The sequence below is a fragment of the Myotis davidii genome, unplaced genomic scaffold (assembly GCF_000327345.1).
Source record: "Myotis davidii unplaced genomic scaffold, ASM32734v1 scaffold982, whole genome shotgun sequence".
Classification (NCBI taxonomy): domain Eukaryota; kingdom Metazoa; phylum Chordata; class Mammalia; order Chiroptera; family Vespertilionidae; genus Myotis; species Myotis davidii.
The window spans coordinates 476,393-493,146 of record NW_006293848.1 but is presented as its reverse complement, the minus strand read 5'-3'; the positions used below and the strand labels follow the sequence as shown (position 1 = coordinate 493,146).

General features: G+C 41.7%; 1 protein-coding gene across 2 annotated transcripts; it reads left to right on the top strand.

Moving 5' to 3' along the window:
- The first annotated feature begins 6 nt into the window (after positions 1-6).
- SLC35E3 (solute carrier family 35 member E3) lies at positions 7-15,882 on the top strand. Of its 2 annotated transcripts, XM_006767774.1 has the most exons (5): positions 7-600; positions 1,455-1,565; positions 5,555-5,713; positions 11,110-11,192; positions 15,132-15,386. In XM_006767774.1, the coding sequence occupies exons 1-5, from the start codon at positions 199-201 to the stop codon at positions 15,316-15,318; spliced, it is 942 nt and encodes a 313-aa protein (XP_006767837.1). In that variant the 5' UTR covers positions 7-198; the 3' UTR covers positions 15,319-15,386. The 2 variants fall into 2 exon arrangements, with proteins under 2 accessions (XP_006767837.1, XP_006767838.1); XM_006767775.2 differs by lacking the exon at positions 1,455-1,565 and having other exon boundaries at positions 15,132-15,882.
- The last annotated feature ends 872 nt before the right edge of the window (positions 15,883-16,754 follow it).

Genomic DNA, 16,754 nt, shown 5'->3' with positions numbered 1-16,754 from the left:
GCCGCCGCGTCGTCGCGGGCTCAATGGGCGGTGGCAGAGCATGTGTACTCTGCTGTTGCTCGCCCGGGACCCTCTTGCCGGCCAGAAGCTGAAGCCAGCGGCTGCGGGAACACAGCCGCGGAGGAAGAGGGCAAGAACAGCCGGAGGCAGGCCGGGCGCCCCTCTCCGAGGCTGAAGGTCCCGGGCTTCGTGGGGGTCATGGCATCGCTGGCGGAGAGAGTGAGGGGCAATGGGCGCATCGCCGCCGGGCTCCTGCTCAATCTTCTGGTGTCCATCTGCATCGTGTTCCTCAACAAGTGGATCTATGTGCACCACGGCTTCCCCAACATGAGCCTGACCCTGGTGCACTTCGTGGTCACCTGGCTGGGCTTGTACCTCTGCCAGAAGCTGAACATCTTTGCCCCCAAGAGCCTGCCGCCTTCCAAGCTCCTCCTCCTGGCCCTCAGCTTCTGTGGCTTCGTGGTCTTCACCAACCTTTCCCTGCAGAACAACACCATCGGCACCTACCAGCTGGCCAAGGCCATGACCACGCCGGTGATCATAGTGATCCAGACCCTCTGCTACAAGAAAACCTTTTCCACCAAAATACAGCTCACGCTGGTGAGTAGCTTCAGCTTCGCAAGGCGCTCCTCGAGCATCCCACCTCCTGGACTGTCTTTTTCACCGGGAATTTTGAATGTTTAACCTTGCGCCACTTCTTTTTTCATCATCTTGAAATCCACACACGTGTCATCTGTGAGCACGTCAGTTTAAAGCTTACTTGGGGGAGATGGAAAAAAAGCCATCATGACACTCCATTGGGCTCTTAGCCTACAAGTGTGCTTGTGCATTTTAATAACTACTGTTTGTTGGATATCCTTAAATGCTGTGGTTGGTAAGAAAAGAAAGCGGCATTGGGTAGTTCAATTCAGTCCATTAGGTATCTGCAAAATCTCAAACCGAAAACAGCCCACCTCCCCCAGGGGAACCAAACCATGTATGATAAACGTTAAAGGTTTAAGATAAAATATGTCTCAGACTATGTCAGCAGCGACATTCTGCAGTGATTTCTGCATCTATAAATAGAAGGAAAATTGACTAACATAATCTTAGCTCTTAATAATTTACAGTATTTAAGATCCAAATGCTATTGTTATATGTTTATGTTTATATATTGTTTAGACACTTTTCCTCCTATGTCCCTGCATATGGTATTCATTTCTTGCAAAGTGCAATGCATTAACTCATTATTTTACCCAAAATTTTAAATAGAATTAAATGTGAACACAATGAGAACTATCATATTTAACTTTAAGGAAACAGGATTAACAGTCAATGTTTTCAAACAGAAAAGAAAAATGTATAAAGGTTCATTGTTTCCTAATGATGTTTTTTTAAAATTAACTTTGTAAGACACCATGAAAGGAATACTCTTGAACTTAATCTGAACAACATTTACCTCTTTTTCTTTACAGATTCCTATAACTTTAGGTGTAATCCTAAATTCTTATTACGATGTGAAGTTTAATTTCCTTGGAATGGTGTTTGCTGCTCTTGGTGTTTTAGTTACATCCCTTTATCAAGTGGTTGGTAATTTTTTTTTTCTTTATGTGCCTTTTTAGCAGATTTCATAATTGAAGCTGTATCCCAAGGTTTATAAAATACAGTATAGAGACAATAGACTGTTAGGAAGAAAGCATCATTGCATAACTTGTCTGACTCAAGGTGAAGAGAAGAAAGGAGACAGAGAAACTTGGGTGTGTGATGCTCACCAAATACCCACCTACCTGTTTGTAAGTGTATAATACCCATGCTTACCAGTTTGAGTTTGGGGTGGTGGTACATCATTTTCTGGGAATTCTTCACAAAATGAGTAATAAGACTTTGCTTGAGGACTGAGTTCATGGGCTACATGTATCATTTACTCTTAAATTATAACATTATGAAAGGAGTGAGTACACTTTCAAAAATTTGAATGGAAAAGGAAAATTACAGATTTATAAATCTTTGCCTCAAAAAATATGCTACTGTTACAACTTGTATATTGGCTTCGAATAATTTATCTATCAATATTTTATAGCAATGGGTATTTCACTTCTTGTACTAGCACAGTGTCTTGCCTATATAGCAGGCATTCATTAAAAATTTGCTCATGGATCCACTTACTTCATTACCATAAAATCTGAACAAGTATATTTTTTGTTTTTTATATTGGGCGGGGAAGTAAGTTGGTGTAGGGTACAGTGAAACAGTATTTTCTCTATACTGGAAACCTTGGACTGAAAATTCTGGGTGTGCCTGCATGGGGAAATTAGAGTCAAAATGTGTAACCAATTTTACTTTTCTTGCAAACATTTACTAGTTATAAACTAAGGCATTCTTACTGAGTGTTAGAAGTTTAATGATACAGCCTTAGCATCTTAAACTTTATAATACTGATCATTGCAGAAACATTGTTATGTAAACATTCTGGGGTTAAATACACATTTTAGTGGCAGAGGAGCAGTATGAAAAAGGCACCAGCGGCATGAAAGGATGAGCACCCACTCAGTCTTGTCACTTGGCTCCCAGAAATTGTCTTTTACTGCAGAGTAACCAGAGGAAGCTCCGCTTTGTGCTTTAAGAACATTATACTGGGTGTCCTGCAGTGAGTTTAACTTTTGTTTTAGATAAAGTAAATGAGCATTCTTTTCTGCTAAATGAACTTATTTTTTTTTCCGCCCAGTATGGATTAAATATTTATTAAATATGGCAAGAAATTTTGTTGAACATTAGACTTTCTTGTATTCACTATATATAATTTAAATTCAGAGCACTCACTTGTTCATGCCAATATGAACATTTTTGTCCACACAAGTCCCAACGTGTTATAGATTAGAATCAAAGGACTCAATATCCCTCAGGTGGATATTTGAAATGAGATTGATCAAGGAATGATTGTAGACTAACAAATGGGCAGAGTTCTTCATTATTAGTAAGTGGTAAAAGTACTGTTACAAAATAGGTATATTTCCCCAAAATTCATTTTAAAGAAAGTTGCATTTTCCCATTGTATCCAGGTATAATTTCTCAGTTATTTCTGCTGGGGCATTAGAAGGAGTTAAAAGATGAGTGGTCAGCTTTGTAGAAATACTGTTGTGGAAAGACTGTTGATTCATTCAGCAGACATTTCTTCTGCTTTATGGTTAGCCATGAGGATACAACGATGAAAAGCAGCTATAATCAAGTATTGTAGAAACACGTTTAGACAGCTGATCACAAGTAGGATAGCTCAGGGTATGAGGAAAGTTCTGAGGTACACCAGGGAGGAAGTGGCAGTTCTACCCCAGAAGGTGGTGGGTTAAGTCTTGATAGAAACGTAAACAATTTACATCAAAAAACAGACGAATTTGCTTAGCAAATAAATGTAGCAGAGGTCTTTCTTTGCAGTGATGGAGCATTCTTGGAGAACTTGATTTGTTTGGTGAGACTGTTGTGGAAGGACAAGGCGTAGGGGTGGGTGGGACCAGATGGCAGAGTCTTAGCTGTCATGAGAAGGAAGTGTGCTCTTCACCCTGCAGGCATCAGGAAAGGAGTGTGGATAGGGGAGTCACTTGATCTTTCCCTGTGTTCTAGAAAATTAACTCATGGTAATGAAGAATGAATAAGAGAGGGAAGGAAGGGTAACAGTTCGGAAGTTCTCCATGGTTCAAGGAGAAGACAGGAGGGTGCTGATGCACAGTGGTAGTGGAATAGGTCAGGGAAAACACTCCAGAAACCTTTCAGAGAAAGAATGAGTGGGATCTGACGGAATGTGAGAGCAAGAAGAGCAGGGAGTCTGATCCTTGGAGGAGTTTACATCAATTATTGGAGCAACGCAAGAGGAATTAATTTGGGGAAGGAAGAAATGAGCTCGATTTTAAACAAGTCCTGATTCAAGCATGTCAAACTCGCGACAGGCAGGCCACATGCCTCGTTTAAATAAATGTGGCTAGAAAGGTGTGTGAGGTCTTTCAATTCACTTTAAAAAGCCCAGTTGATGGTAAAAGGAATTTTCCTCTTTAAATATACAAGGCATGTGGCCCACCAGCTGCGAGTTTGACATGCTTGCGGGTGAGGATGACTGATAGCCTGTTGAAGATGTGAGTTTAAGGATGCCCAAGGAAAGAGGTCAGAGCTGTAGATGTCAGCAGATAGTAATGGAAACCAGTTAGGGAGTTAAAAGAGGGAGGCTAGACACCAACCTTAAAAATAGTAAGTGAAGGAAGGGGTGATAAAGGAAGCAGTGCAAACCAGAGTTCAGGCTCTTCCAAGAGAGATTTTCAGATTCTGCAGAGCTCCAGCAGGAGGAGATTGGAAGGGAGCTCTTTGGATGGAGCTATTGGAGGTGATGGTGCCCTTTGAGGGAGCAGTTGCATTAGAGGGGTGGTGGGCAGAAGCCAGGCTGCGCTGCAAGAAGAGGAAGTGGAGGCCCTGACTCACCAGGCGGGTCTGTGTCAGAGATCCCCAGCTGCCTGGCGAGGCTGCCAGAGAGACAGGGGTACACTCTGCCTTCGTTTCTGCTCACTGCGGTGCCCCCGGGAGCCAGCAGCAGAAGAGTCAATGATTTGTCCTTCATGGTCACAGAAGACTGTTAGTTAAGGCTCCCAGGAGTATGTGTCAGATTTCCTGCTCTTTTATGTTTGTGTTGGTGAAGTTCTATAGACTTAGAGTATATGTAACAGGATACCCAGACCTACAGGAAAAGGAATTATGTAGGAGCAGTTATTCAAAGGCCTGGCTGTTTTTGCCAGATCTTATTCAAACCACCCTGTCCAGCTTTCTTTAAGCAGTTATAATTGTGAAGCATTTAGAGGACTGGTGGGATTTGGCTTTGAGGTGCTGATTCTGCTGAATGATATAGTTGTTTAGGGTTTGTGATCATCTCATTTCTCGACGTGTATTAGTGGCAGATTACCCACAGAAAAGTCATCCATAAAGAGGAATTGAAAGACCTCAGTCCTTTTACCATTGACTGGGCTTTTTAAAGTGAATTGAAAGACCTCACACACCTTTCTAGCCACATACATTGGCAGCCACCTGGGGTAACTGAGGTTCCTGTCTGTCTCTTTCCCCCAGTTTTTTTGTGGGGGCGCATTTTAGAAAGAAATGAAGTTGGACACTGCATCTGTATTCCTACTTATGACCAAAATTTCCATTCCTGACATTTTTTCCTGAGATCTCTTATGCTTGTGGGCTCCTGTATGCATGGATATCCCCATTTACTAGAACCAGGAGGGAAGAGAGGATCCTTTTCTTCTTCTTTATAATTCAGAAGAAAATACATGATCAAAAGAAAGAAAGAAAAAATAAAATGAGAAAAAAAGAAAATACATGATCAGACACTGAATTAATAAAGCTCCTCTCATCCACGGTGCTTTAAGAACATTTGTATATGTTATTGATCTTTGAAATTTTGTAGAATAATCAGGCATTTCCTCTTCCCCCAGCCCTGTGCCCCACGTGTCCATCTTTGTGGCTAGAGTTGCATCTTTGCTTTATAGTGAGTAATACTATTTTTTTTTCTGCCTAACTGGTTTTATCTCCTAATTTTCAGTGGGTAGGAGCCAAACAGCATGAATTGCAAGTTAACTCAATGCAACTGCTGTACTACCAGGCTCCAATGTCATCGGGCATGTTGCTGGTCGCAGTGCCCTTCTTTGAGCCGCTATTTGGAGAAGGAGGACTCTTCAGCCCCTGGTCAGTTTCTGCTTTGGTGAGTTCTAATTGTTTTTTGTGTCTAAGAAACAAAATAATAACAATCCCTCCATTATTAATGCAATTTTAATGTTCAGAGCACTGTTTCAGATCCATCCTCATATTTAATATTCATTATCCTTTCAGGGAAGCAAAGTAAGGATTATTTTTTAAAAAATATATTTTATTGATTTTTTACAGAGAGGAAGGGAGAGGGATAGAGAGTTAGAAACATCGACCAGCTGCCTCCTGCACATCTCCTACTGGGGATGTGCCCGCAATCAAGGTACGTGCCCTTGACCGGAATCGACCCTGGGACCTTTCAGTCCGCAGGCTGACACTCTATCCACTGAGCCAAACCGGTTTGGCATAGGATTATTTTTTAGATGAAGAAACTGAGGCATGAAGATGAAGGGACTTGCTTAGGGTCAGTCAGATAGTGACAAAACCAGGCCTAAAATTCAGGTCTGCTAATGCCTGATTACTGTTCTGACCACTCAGAGCTATAGCCCACAAATAATTCAGGCACCTACTTTTATTTTACTTTTTTACAGTGAAAATATAGGCTTATTTATTTTGTTTTTATTTTCTTTCTTCTTAAAGAAGTCCATTAACATTTCTTTCTCTTTTTAAAAAAATATATTTTATTGATTTTTTTTACAGAAAGGAAGGGAGAGGGATAGAGAGTTAGAAACATCGATGAGAGAGAAACATCGATCAGCTGCCTTCTGCACACCCCCTACTGGGGATGTGCCCTCCACCAAGTTACATGCCCTTAACCAGAATCGAACCTGGGACCCTTCAGTCCGCAGGCAGATGTTCTATCCACTGAGCCAAACCAGTTAGGGCAACATTTCTTATAATGTTGGTTTAGTGGTAATGAACTTCTTTAGTTTTTTTTTTTTTTTTAATCTGGAAAGCTCTTTATTTCTCCTTTAATTTTAACTGATAGCCTTGTGGGGTAGAGTAGTCTTGGTTGTAGGTCCTTGATTTTCATCACTTTGAATATTTCGTGCCATTCCCTACTGGCCTGAAATGTTTCTGCTGAGAAATCAGCTGACAGTCTTAGGGGAGCTCCCTTATAGTTAACTTTCACTTGCTGCTTGGATTTGTTTGATAATATAAATAGTACATGGTCATTGTATAGATTTTGAACATACATAAAAATATAAAGAAAGTGAAGGTCCTCTAAAACCAAGATAATCACCTTTATCATTTTCGTGATTATTCCATCTATCTATTTTTCAGATACATAGACACACACGTATGTGTGTTTGTATGTGTGGATATATAATTTTATATGCACGGATCCTTACCATATATGCTTTTTTTTTTTCATCATGGATTTCTTTTCCCCATGCACACTTCCACATATCATTATCCCATTCCTGTCCCTTGAAGTAAGACATGTCAACATTTAGTATTTGTTGTTTCATATTTTTCTCCTTGGTATACATACTCATATATCAACATACACAAAGCACACATGTATTTATACATAAATAAACATTTGTTTGGTTACAAAAATGGCATCATATCACATGATTTTCTGTATCTAACTTTTCTCATGTAATATCTCATGAAAGTATCTTTTTTTAAACTAACTCTTTTTAAAATATATATATTTTTTATTGATATCAGAGAGGAAGGGAGAGAGATAAAAACATCAATGATGAGAGAGAATCATTGATCGGCTGCCTCCTGCACATCCTCTCCTGAGGATTGAGCCCACAACCCAGGCATATGCCCTTGACCAGAATTGGACCTGGGACCCTTCAGTCCACAGGCCGATGCTCTATCCACTGAGCAAAACCGACTAGGGTGAACTGGTAATTTTTTTTTAATGAAATAGAATCCTAAGAGTAGAATTGCCAGATCAAAGGGATATGTACTTTGGTGATATTTTAAGTTAGAAAGTGTAATCCCCCACTTAGGGAAGGAATGTCTGCTTCCCATGTAACCTTTGGAACACAGTCAATAGGAATGTCTTTTTTTTGTTAGTGGTGTTAACTCATCAAACTTACATTGCCCTGAGTCTATTTGGGCTCTGTTCTAAGCACTTTGCAAATATTAACTTGCTTATAACAGTTTTATTGTGTGGATCCGTGCTATTTTCTCCCTAGATTGACTGAGGAGGAAACAGAGACAGAGAGTTAAGTAACCGACCTGAGATCCTACAGCTAGTAAGCAGAGCTAGAATTGGAATCGATGCTTTCTGGCTCCAAAGTCCATATTCTTCACCCATCCACTGTGCTGCCTGTAAGCGGATTGATAGTTGTTTTAAATTTACGTGCTTTGACATAAATCCCCTTTTGTATTTGTCTAGTATTTTACATATGTCTCCTTTTTCCCTCTTGACACCCCTCCCTCCCCCCGCCAGCCATTCCCACCCCAGGCAAGCCCCCACCAACACAGACTCTTTTTTCCAAAATAGAAATTGCTGTCCCCTCTGTCAGATATTTCCTATTAATCTTACAAAAGTTCTAACCATCTTAGTGATCTGGTCTTCAAACCATTGCAGCTTAGACATCTTTAATTAGAAACGGAGAGGTTTTTTGTCATAGGTCCTCTGACAGATTTGAAAGAAGAGAGCAGCAGAAAAGCCATAAGGCAAGTCAAAGAAACTTAGTGCACAGCAGTCCAAGGCCATTTAAGTAAGGGAAAGTCACCTTCCTTCTCTAATGTCCCTAGAGGGCATCATTGCCTCAAAGTAGAGCTTGTAATTGTATTTTTAATGCTAAGTCATCACGAATAAGTATGTAACATTCTGTGAACTCAATAAAATTAACAATGATATATTTCTAGAAACAGTTTTTAAAATTTTCAAGGAGTTCCCCTAACCAGTTTGGCTCAGAGGATAGAGCATCGGCCCTCGGACTGAAAGGTTCGGGGTTCGATTCTGGTCAAGGGCATGTACCTTGGTTTCGAGTTCGATCCCCAGTAGGAGGCGTACAGGAGGTAGCTGATCGATGTTTCTCTCTCATCAGTGTTTTAACTTTCTATTCCTCTCCCTTTCTCTCTGTAAAAGTCAATAAAATATATATATTTTAAAATATTTAAGGAGCAAGTTTCTCTTAATTGAAAATTTATGACCAATGTCACCCCAATCAATTTAATAAAAAAATAAGATAAAGAAAGAAAATGTAATGGGCCTCACTTTTATTAAACAAATGACAGATTACTCTTTTTACCTAAATATGACACAAATCCAGCTCCACAAGGCCTCTTATGACTGTGCTGATCTGAAACTGAAAAAACCCACATGAGACAGAAAGAATCTTCCAATATGACTTATTCATCTCTTTGGAATGTAAACTACTTACTAATTCAAATCATAACTAATATTTTATCTAAACTCTCTTATTTTAGAAATAAAAAAATGACTTTATAACTTTTAAAATAAAAGTGTGAGATAGGTTTGAACAGAATGCTGTATACATATGCAGTGGTTCAGCCCTCAGTCCTCAGCCAAGTTGTCTTATTCACTATCCTATGTATGTACCGTTTGTTTTCATGCCTCCATGCTTTGACCCATACTGTCCCCTCTGCTTGAAATCCTGCCCCCTCTTTTTTCTTTAATGGACACATACATTTGAAATCCAAAGACTGTTCTCATTATCCCAGCCCAAAATGGTGTGTCCTGCCTAGAGATTCATATAGAACCTGTATTGTCTGTTTGCCTATAAATGAGGTAGCTCATATTCTTTTATTGCCTGAGCCAGAAATCTTGCGTTGCACTCTCGCTTTCATGTGGCTAAGAGGTAGCATAAGAGAGTGGGTTAAGAGCAGGGTCTCCATTACCAGATGGCTGAGTTTAAATCTCAGCCCGCCACTTCCTGGCTGTGTGGTCTCAGGCAGATTACTTCACCTCACTGTGTCCTGTTTTCTCGTCTATAAAAGGGATAATATTTTACTACCTCACGGGGTTTGTGAGGATTAAATGAAGTAATATATGTAAAACATTTAGGACAATTCCTGGCACATAATAATGACTATGTAAGTGTAAGCTATGATTACCATGACTTTGTGTTCTTAAGTGTTTTCTAAGCTCTTTGAGGACAAGAACATACTGTGTTCCTCACAAGGTGTGGCCTCGTTTTGTAGATATCCAATGAATACATATTGATTTAATTTAAATAAGAACAAATATGAGCAACTCAATAGAAGAAAGATCTGGGAGAATAGATGCTAAAGTATTAACAGTGGTTGATGGTTGGGATTATAAAAATTATTTTATGTTTCTCTTTATTTTCTGATTTTTCTATGAGAAACATGTATTACTTTCATAATAATAAATTTTTTTTAAAAGTAATTTTTCTTCAGATGGATAAGAAAATGAACTTGGATATTCACATTCAGAGGCAGGATATTATTGGAGAACTTGAGTCCCGGTGTATGAAATTCATGCACGGGGGCGGGGGTGGGTAGGCGGTCCCTCAGCCCAGCCTGCACCCTCTCCAATCCGGGATCCCATGGGGATCGGGCCTAAACTGGCAGTCGGACAGCCCTCTCACAATCCAGGACTACTCACCTATCTGCTCTCCCTTCCTGGCCTGGTCGCCTTAACTGCCTAACTGCTCTCCCCTCCTGGCCTGATCCCCCTAACTGCCTATCTGCTGTCCACTGCCAGCCTGATCCCCCCTAACTGCCTATCTGCTCTCCCCTCCTGGCCTGATCACCCTACCTATCTGCTCTCACCTCCTGGCCTGATCACCCTACCTAACTGCTCTCACCTCCTGGCCTCATCCCCCTAACTACCTAACTGCTCTCATCTCCTGGCCTGATCCCCTTAATTGCCTATCTGTTCTCCCTTCCTCTCCTTGCCCTTTGAACCCGCGGCACAGGTGTGCTGAGAGTTCTCAGCTGCCCCCTCCCCCTCCCTGATTGGTCCTTCCATGACAGCATCCTGGACAATTTGCATATTCCTCTATTATTAGTATAGATTTTCCTTTCAGTTTTTTTAGACAAAGTACATTTCTGAATATTATTTATTCTATTTGTTTACCTTCAATTCTTGTTGTCTTTCAAATTGATTCTTTAAAAAAAAAAACAACAACAACCAAAAGAATAGTTTATTGATTTTTAGAGAGAGGAAGGGAGAGGAAGATAGAGAGAAACATTAATGTGAGAGTACAACATCGATGATCAGCTGCCTCCTGCATACCCCCTACTGGGGATCGAGCCCCAAATCTAAGTATGTGCCCTTGAACAAGAAACAACCCGGCAACCTCCTGGTGTAAGGGGCAACACCCAACCAATTGAGCCACATTGGCCAGGGTTTAAATTGATTCTTTTTAAAAATTTTGTTCGTAATGGTTGATATTTGAGTTTTTAGAAGTGTCTAATGAAATGTATTTTCACTTGAAGATTATAATGATTGAAGCTGCATTAATGATTCTTTTGCTTTATTTGTAGCTTATGGTGCTTCTATCTGGAGTAATAGCTTTCATGGTGAACTTATCAATTTATTGGATCATTGGGAACACTTCACCAGTCACGTATCCTTTTCCTAATGACTTACAAATGCATAGTTTTTTATATTTTTCTAAAACACCATCACATTAACTTCCTTGAGTCTGACAATTACTATTGCATGGCCTAATTTGAGTAGAGTGAGTTATTTTTAATCATTAATCATCTCATTCCACACTAAAGCCTGTAGAAACTTAAAGAAATGCGAACTGGGAAAATGCATTAGCTTTCTTTCATTTTCTCACGTCATAGATGACCCTTTCCCTTATCAAAATTAACATAGAAAACCATTTCTTGCACAATGGGGTTAAATAAATGTTTGTGGGTTGAATAATGGGATGGATGCTTTGGGTCTTCAGTCAATTCTCAGTTATCTATAGTAATAAAGTAGAGGTGTGGTTATCCACATAACAAAATATAACCAGGCCTCTGAAATTGGCATGTGACCTCTGAATTCTAGCATGTGTTTTTGTACTTAGGTGGATATGGGCGTGCCTGTTTTTCTCAGTATTTAAGAAATGAAGTCATACCCTGAAGGTCTGAAGCAAACTCAACTACCAGTTCTTAACATTCTACTGGTCATTCTGTTTCTTTTCTCATTTCACTTTGCTCCACTCTTAGGCAAATGCAAAGAATGGACTTCTTTACATCAGAGAGGTAGCTTAGCAATGTTATGTCATAGTGTACTGATTTATATAAGTGAGTGAACACTGATGTCATCAAAGTAAAAAAGCATCCTACTTGCCAACTATCAATAAATAACAGCAATAATAATCACTTTTTTAAAAGAACAACACTTAATAAATGTTTATTCAGTGCCAGGTACTTTTCCAATCACCGTGGGTATGTTAGGCATTTAGTTCTCCCAGCAGCTCTGTGAGGTAAATTCTATCACTATATTTTGCAGAGGAGGAAGTTGAGGTGCAGAGAGTGTCAATAACTCGAGGTCGGGTAGCTGAGAAGTGCTGCATCTAGATTTCAAACCATGCAGTCTGGTCCCCACACTCCTGCACCATGCCGCCACGTCAAGGCATCCAAGTGTGTGCCCTTAATAAGAACATTTATGCATTCAACAAACATCTATTGAACACCCACTGTAAACTGTTCATTGAGTTTCTGTTTACATATTGAATATCTACTATATGTCAGGCACTGGAGATATAATGACATAGACAAAAATCTTTGCTCTCATGGGCTTAAACAGACTATCAACAAAGCACAAAAAGAAAATATACAGATTTGTGTTAGATAGTGTTAAGTGCCAGGGAGGAAAAATAAAGCAGGGATGAGGATATGGAACGTTGCGGACAGAGTGAAGTTTTAGGGGGAGACGTCAGGAAGAAGTCTGTAAGAAGGGGACTTTTGAGTAAAGACCTGAAGGGAAGGAGGTTACTAGGCAGATCAGGATGAATAGCATTTTAGGCGAGGGAACCAAGGAACACTGGGTGAGGAGCCCTAAGGAACAAGGGGGCCCTTGCGGTTGGAGCAGGAAGCGCAGAGGGAGGTGTGAGGTAGGACTGAGAGGTGAGGAGCCAGGTGGGGCAGAGCTCTTACAGAAGGACCGTCCCTCTCAGTGAGAAGGGAAGCCGCTGGAGTTTTGAGCAGAGAAATGACATGATTTTACTTAGGTTCTAATAGGGCCACTCTGGTCCACCGTGTCAAGAATAAAGCAGGGTTTCCCAAATCAGTGCTATTGACCTTTTTGGCCAGACAATTCTTTGTTGTAGGGGCCTGTCCTATGCATCGTAGAATGTTTGGCAGGATCCCTGGCCTCTGTAGATGCCAGTAGCACTCCCTGTCCCCAGTTATGTATCAGAACTTGTCTAGGTGGCAGAGTCCACCCCTCACTATATCCACTGCTACCATTGAACCAAACCACTGGACTATGTGAAGCAAGGCAGGAAAGGAAATTGTCGAGGCCATTGCAATATTCTAATTTAGAAGTCACAGTGGTTTGGTTCCAGGGTGGTAGCCGTGGATACAGTGAGAAGTTATTGGATCCTGGATATTTCATAAAATATTGTTATTGATTTTTCTTAGGGAGGAAAGGAGAGGGAGAGGGAGAAACATTGATGTGAGAACAGAATATCAACCGGAAAGGAGAGGGAGAGGGAGAAACATTGATGTGAAAACAGAATATCAATCAACTGCCTCCTGCACACCCCCTACCAGGGATCGAGTCCTCAACCGTGGCATGGGCCCTGACTGGGAATTGAACCAGTGACCTTTCAGTGCACAGGAAGACGCCCAACCAGCTGAGCCACACCGGCCAGGGCTGGATATATTTAAGCAGAACCAACAGGTTTTTCTGACAAATTGGATGTGGAGAATATGAGGGAAAACATGGTTGACTCCTTTGGTTTTGTCCTGAGCACATGGTAGAATGGAGTTGCCGTCAGCTGGGATGGACAGCCCTGAGGTTTGGGGGTGGGGAGGAAGCGCGCATGCTCAGTTTTGGGTGAACAAGTCTGGAAGCTCAGGGTCTTCGCTGGGGAGAGTCCAGAGAGAGCCAGTGGTTTAAAGTGGTGAGACTGGTTGAGAAGGCCAAGCAAACAAGTAGAAGAAAAGACGCCCAAAGATGGAATCCTGCGCCATTCAGTGTTTGGAGCTCAGAGGGATGAGAGGAGCCAGGTGGAAGAGACAGGGAAAGCGCGACTGAGGCGGAAAGGAAGGAGAGTGCTGTAGAAACCAAGTGAGGAGGGATGCCACCGACAGGTCAGGTGCAAACGAGACTGGTAATCCATGGAGGGGGTTCGCAAGGCGGAGGTCCTGACAGTTTGGAGAAGAGCTTTCAGGGTGCCGAAGTGAAAGTTAACGAGTGGAAAATTGGAGAGAGGAATTGTAAATACCAAGTATAGCTGCTCCTCTTTTTATTGACAAAAGGATTCACTGAAGAATTTCTTTAAATTAGCCTTCCCTCTTGTATAAAGATCTTTAACACATCGTGGTCTACTTAAAAGAGGCTGGGGGATAAGGGAATGCCAAAGTGGTAGAGGCGGTGCACTTGAAGATAGCTCCTCATTGGAAATAAGCATAGTTCTCAGGTTCTCATGACGATGCTTGGGAAGATCCTGTCTCTGAGGAAGTCGCCTCTGTGGGGTCAGGCAGGCTCCGGGAACCAAGTCCTATCAACCATACCAGGCCAAACATCTATAGAGGAACGTCCAGGCTGCTCAGGCGGCCCCAGAACAGAGCAAAGAGCCTAGGCTGTGAAGTCAGGCAGATCAGGTGCACACGCCAGCTCTGCCCCTGCCTGTGGGCCTGAGCAAGGTGTGAGAGCTCTCGGACCTCACTCTCGTCACTTATGAAATGGGGGAAATAATATCTACGGAATGATGGTTGGTTGGTTTTGAGTGTTTGAGAGAATATGTGTCAGGCACCACCTGGCAGGTGTTTATTATGCATATACTGCTGCTGATAACTATCACTACAGCTAACACATAGGGTGCTTCGTGCCTGGCATGTCATTGGGGCTCAGTATTGCTTCCTTCCCCTCCCCTCACACCCTCCTGAATAAGCATACGGTGAGCTTGCCTTGAGGCAGCTCTCTGGTGCCTTACACATCGCATCTCACCTCATTTGCCAAGGGAAGTGATCATTAGAAATGGCACTTTGAAACAGTCATAAATTGCTGTACAACATGTCTTCTCTCTACCTTGCTCAGAATTCCTTTCCTAATCTTCTGTTTGAGCCCCTTTTCTCTCTTCGGAGTGGTGAGCAGGGATAGCTGACACAGTCTCCTGTCACTGACTCATCGCTGAAACCTACCTGTGGAACGAGGATGGACCCAACACTTCACTGAAGCTCCTGTTTTTCTTTAGACGAGGGGCAGGGTGGACAGCTAGCTGTTCCGGCTGTGTGTCATGCCATTCTTTCCAACTTCAGGAAGCCCTTGCTGTGTGTGTGTGTGTGTGAATATAGCACCTAGCCTGTTATTCCTTTTTATCCTTATCCAAAAACCTCAGCTACAACATGTTTGGACACTTCAAGTTCTGCATCACTTTATTTGGAGGCTATGTTTTATTTAAGGATCCGCTGTCAGTTAATCAGTGTCTTGGCATGTTATGTACATTATTTGGCATTCTTGCCTATACCCACTTTAAACTCAATGAACAGGAAGGAAGTAAGAGTAAATTGGTACAACGTCCTTAATTGTTTTTTTGTGGAGAAAAGAAAATCACGCCAAGAAGACTAAAAAAATGTTAAGCGTGCAAGTTGCTTTCAAAGAAGAAAAAAAAATTACATTGCAGAATTCAATGAATGATAGTTTACAAGAAGTAACTCAAAGGGAATTTTATATGACTTTTTCAGTTACAGTACCCTTATTTTTAATTCACGCCTCTTTTCAAAGGTCATAATTATATGAAGTATGTAGGATGGTTTGGTTACACCAAATGAAGTACATGAATTTAAAGTTCTGTAACAGCGACAAAGGACTTCATATCACTAAACCACAGATGTGTCCTGGGAGTTAAGTGTTCATACTCTTCCAAAGAAGGACTCATAGGACTTCTCTGCTTGCTTGTGGGTGATCCCCAGTGTGAGCTCTGTTATCATTTTGGCCAGCATTGAAGTCAGAATTTAAACCTAGCATTTCTGTTTTAGTTGGTTTAGTGTAACTTCCTGCTTAATTCATTTGTAGAAATGCTATCTAATAAAGAGGAAATATGCTAATTGACCCTCACACCATTGCGAAGATGGCGGCGCCCACAGCCAATGAGGGAATATGCTAATTGACTGCCACACCCTCAAAGATGGCAGCGCCTACAGCCACAAGATGGCAGCACCCAGTTCCCTCAGTCCCCCAGCCGCCCAGGGCTGCCCGAGGCTCAGGTAACCAGGGCCAGCTGAGGCTTGTGCTGCCGGCAGTGGCAGCAGCAGAGGTGTGATGGGGGGTCGCCTTCCCCTGATCACCGGGTTGCCTCCTGCCCCTGAGGGCTCCTGGACTGTGAGAGGGGACTGGCTGGGCTGAGGGATACCCCCCACCTCCCAGCCCCAGTACATGAATTTTCATGCACCGGGCCTCTAGTGAAATATAATTTATAGAAAACAAAGTGTAGGACAGAAAACCATAAAACAAAATCCAATTCCAATAGTACTGTTTTTCCAGTGGAAAATTGATGTAAAAAGTTATACATTATCCAAAAAAACCCCTGCAGTTTCTATAGGTATTCTCTTGTTTTCAAGCTCTCAGAGAATTCTACAAAGGTTATGTGAAGTTAAAAAACAAAATAGCTCCATGTTCAACTGGCCCAAAGAAAGACTATAGATGGAATTGGACAGGTTTCTTATTATCTTGGTAACTGTTCTCCTAATTGACCCTCACACCATTGCGAAGATGGCGGCGCCTACAGCCAATAAGGAGGGAACATGCTAATTGAATGCCACACCCTCAAAGATGGCAGCGCCTACAGCCACAAGATGGCAGCACCCAGTTCCCTCAGCCCCCCAGCCCCTCTTTGAGCCTTTCATCTTGGCAATTTCTTTTTTTTCTTCTTCTCCTTTTTAAATCCTCACCCAAGGATATGTTTTTCATTGATTTTAGAGAGAGGAAGGAGAGAGAGGGAAAGATAAAGAGAGAGAGAGAG

Bases quoted from the DNA above. Each gene is read 5' to 3' on its own strand.
- SLC35E3 (XM_006767774.1), top strand. From the start codon at position 199: ATGGCATCGCTGGCGGAGAGAGTGAGGGGCAATGGGCGCATCGCCGCC. The intron at 601-1,454 runs GTGAGTAGCTTC...TTTTCTTTACAG, and splicing joins CCAAAATACAGCTCACGCTG to ATTCCTATAACTTTAGGTGT. The intron at 5,714-11,109 runs GTGAGTTCTAAT...CTTTATTTGTAG, and splicing joins CCTGGTCAGTTTCTGCTTTG to CTTATGGTGCTTCTATCTGG.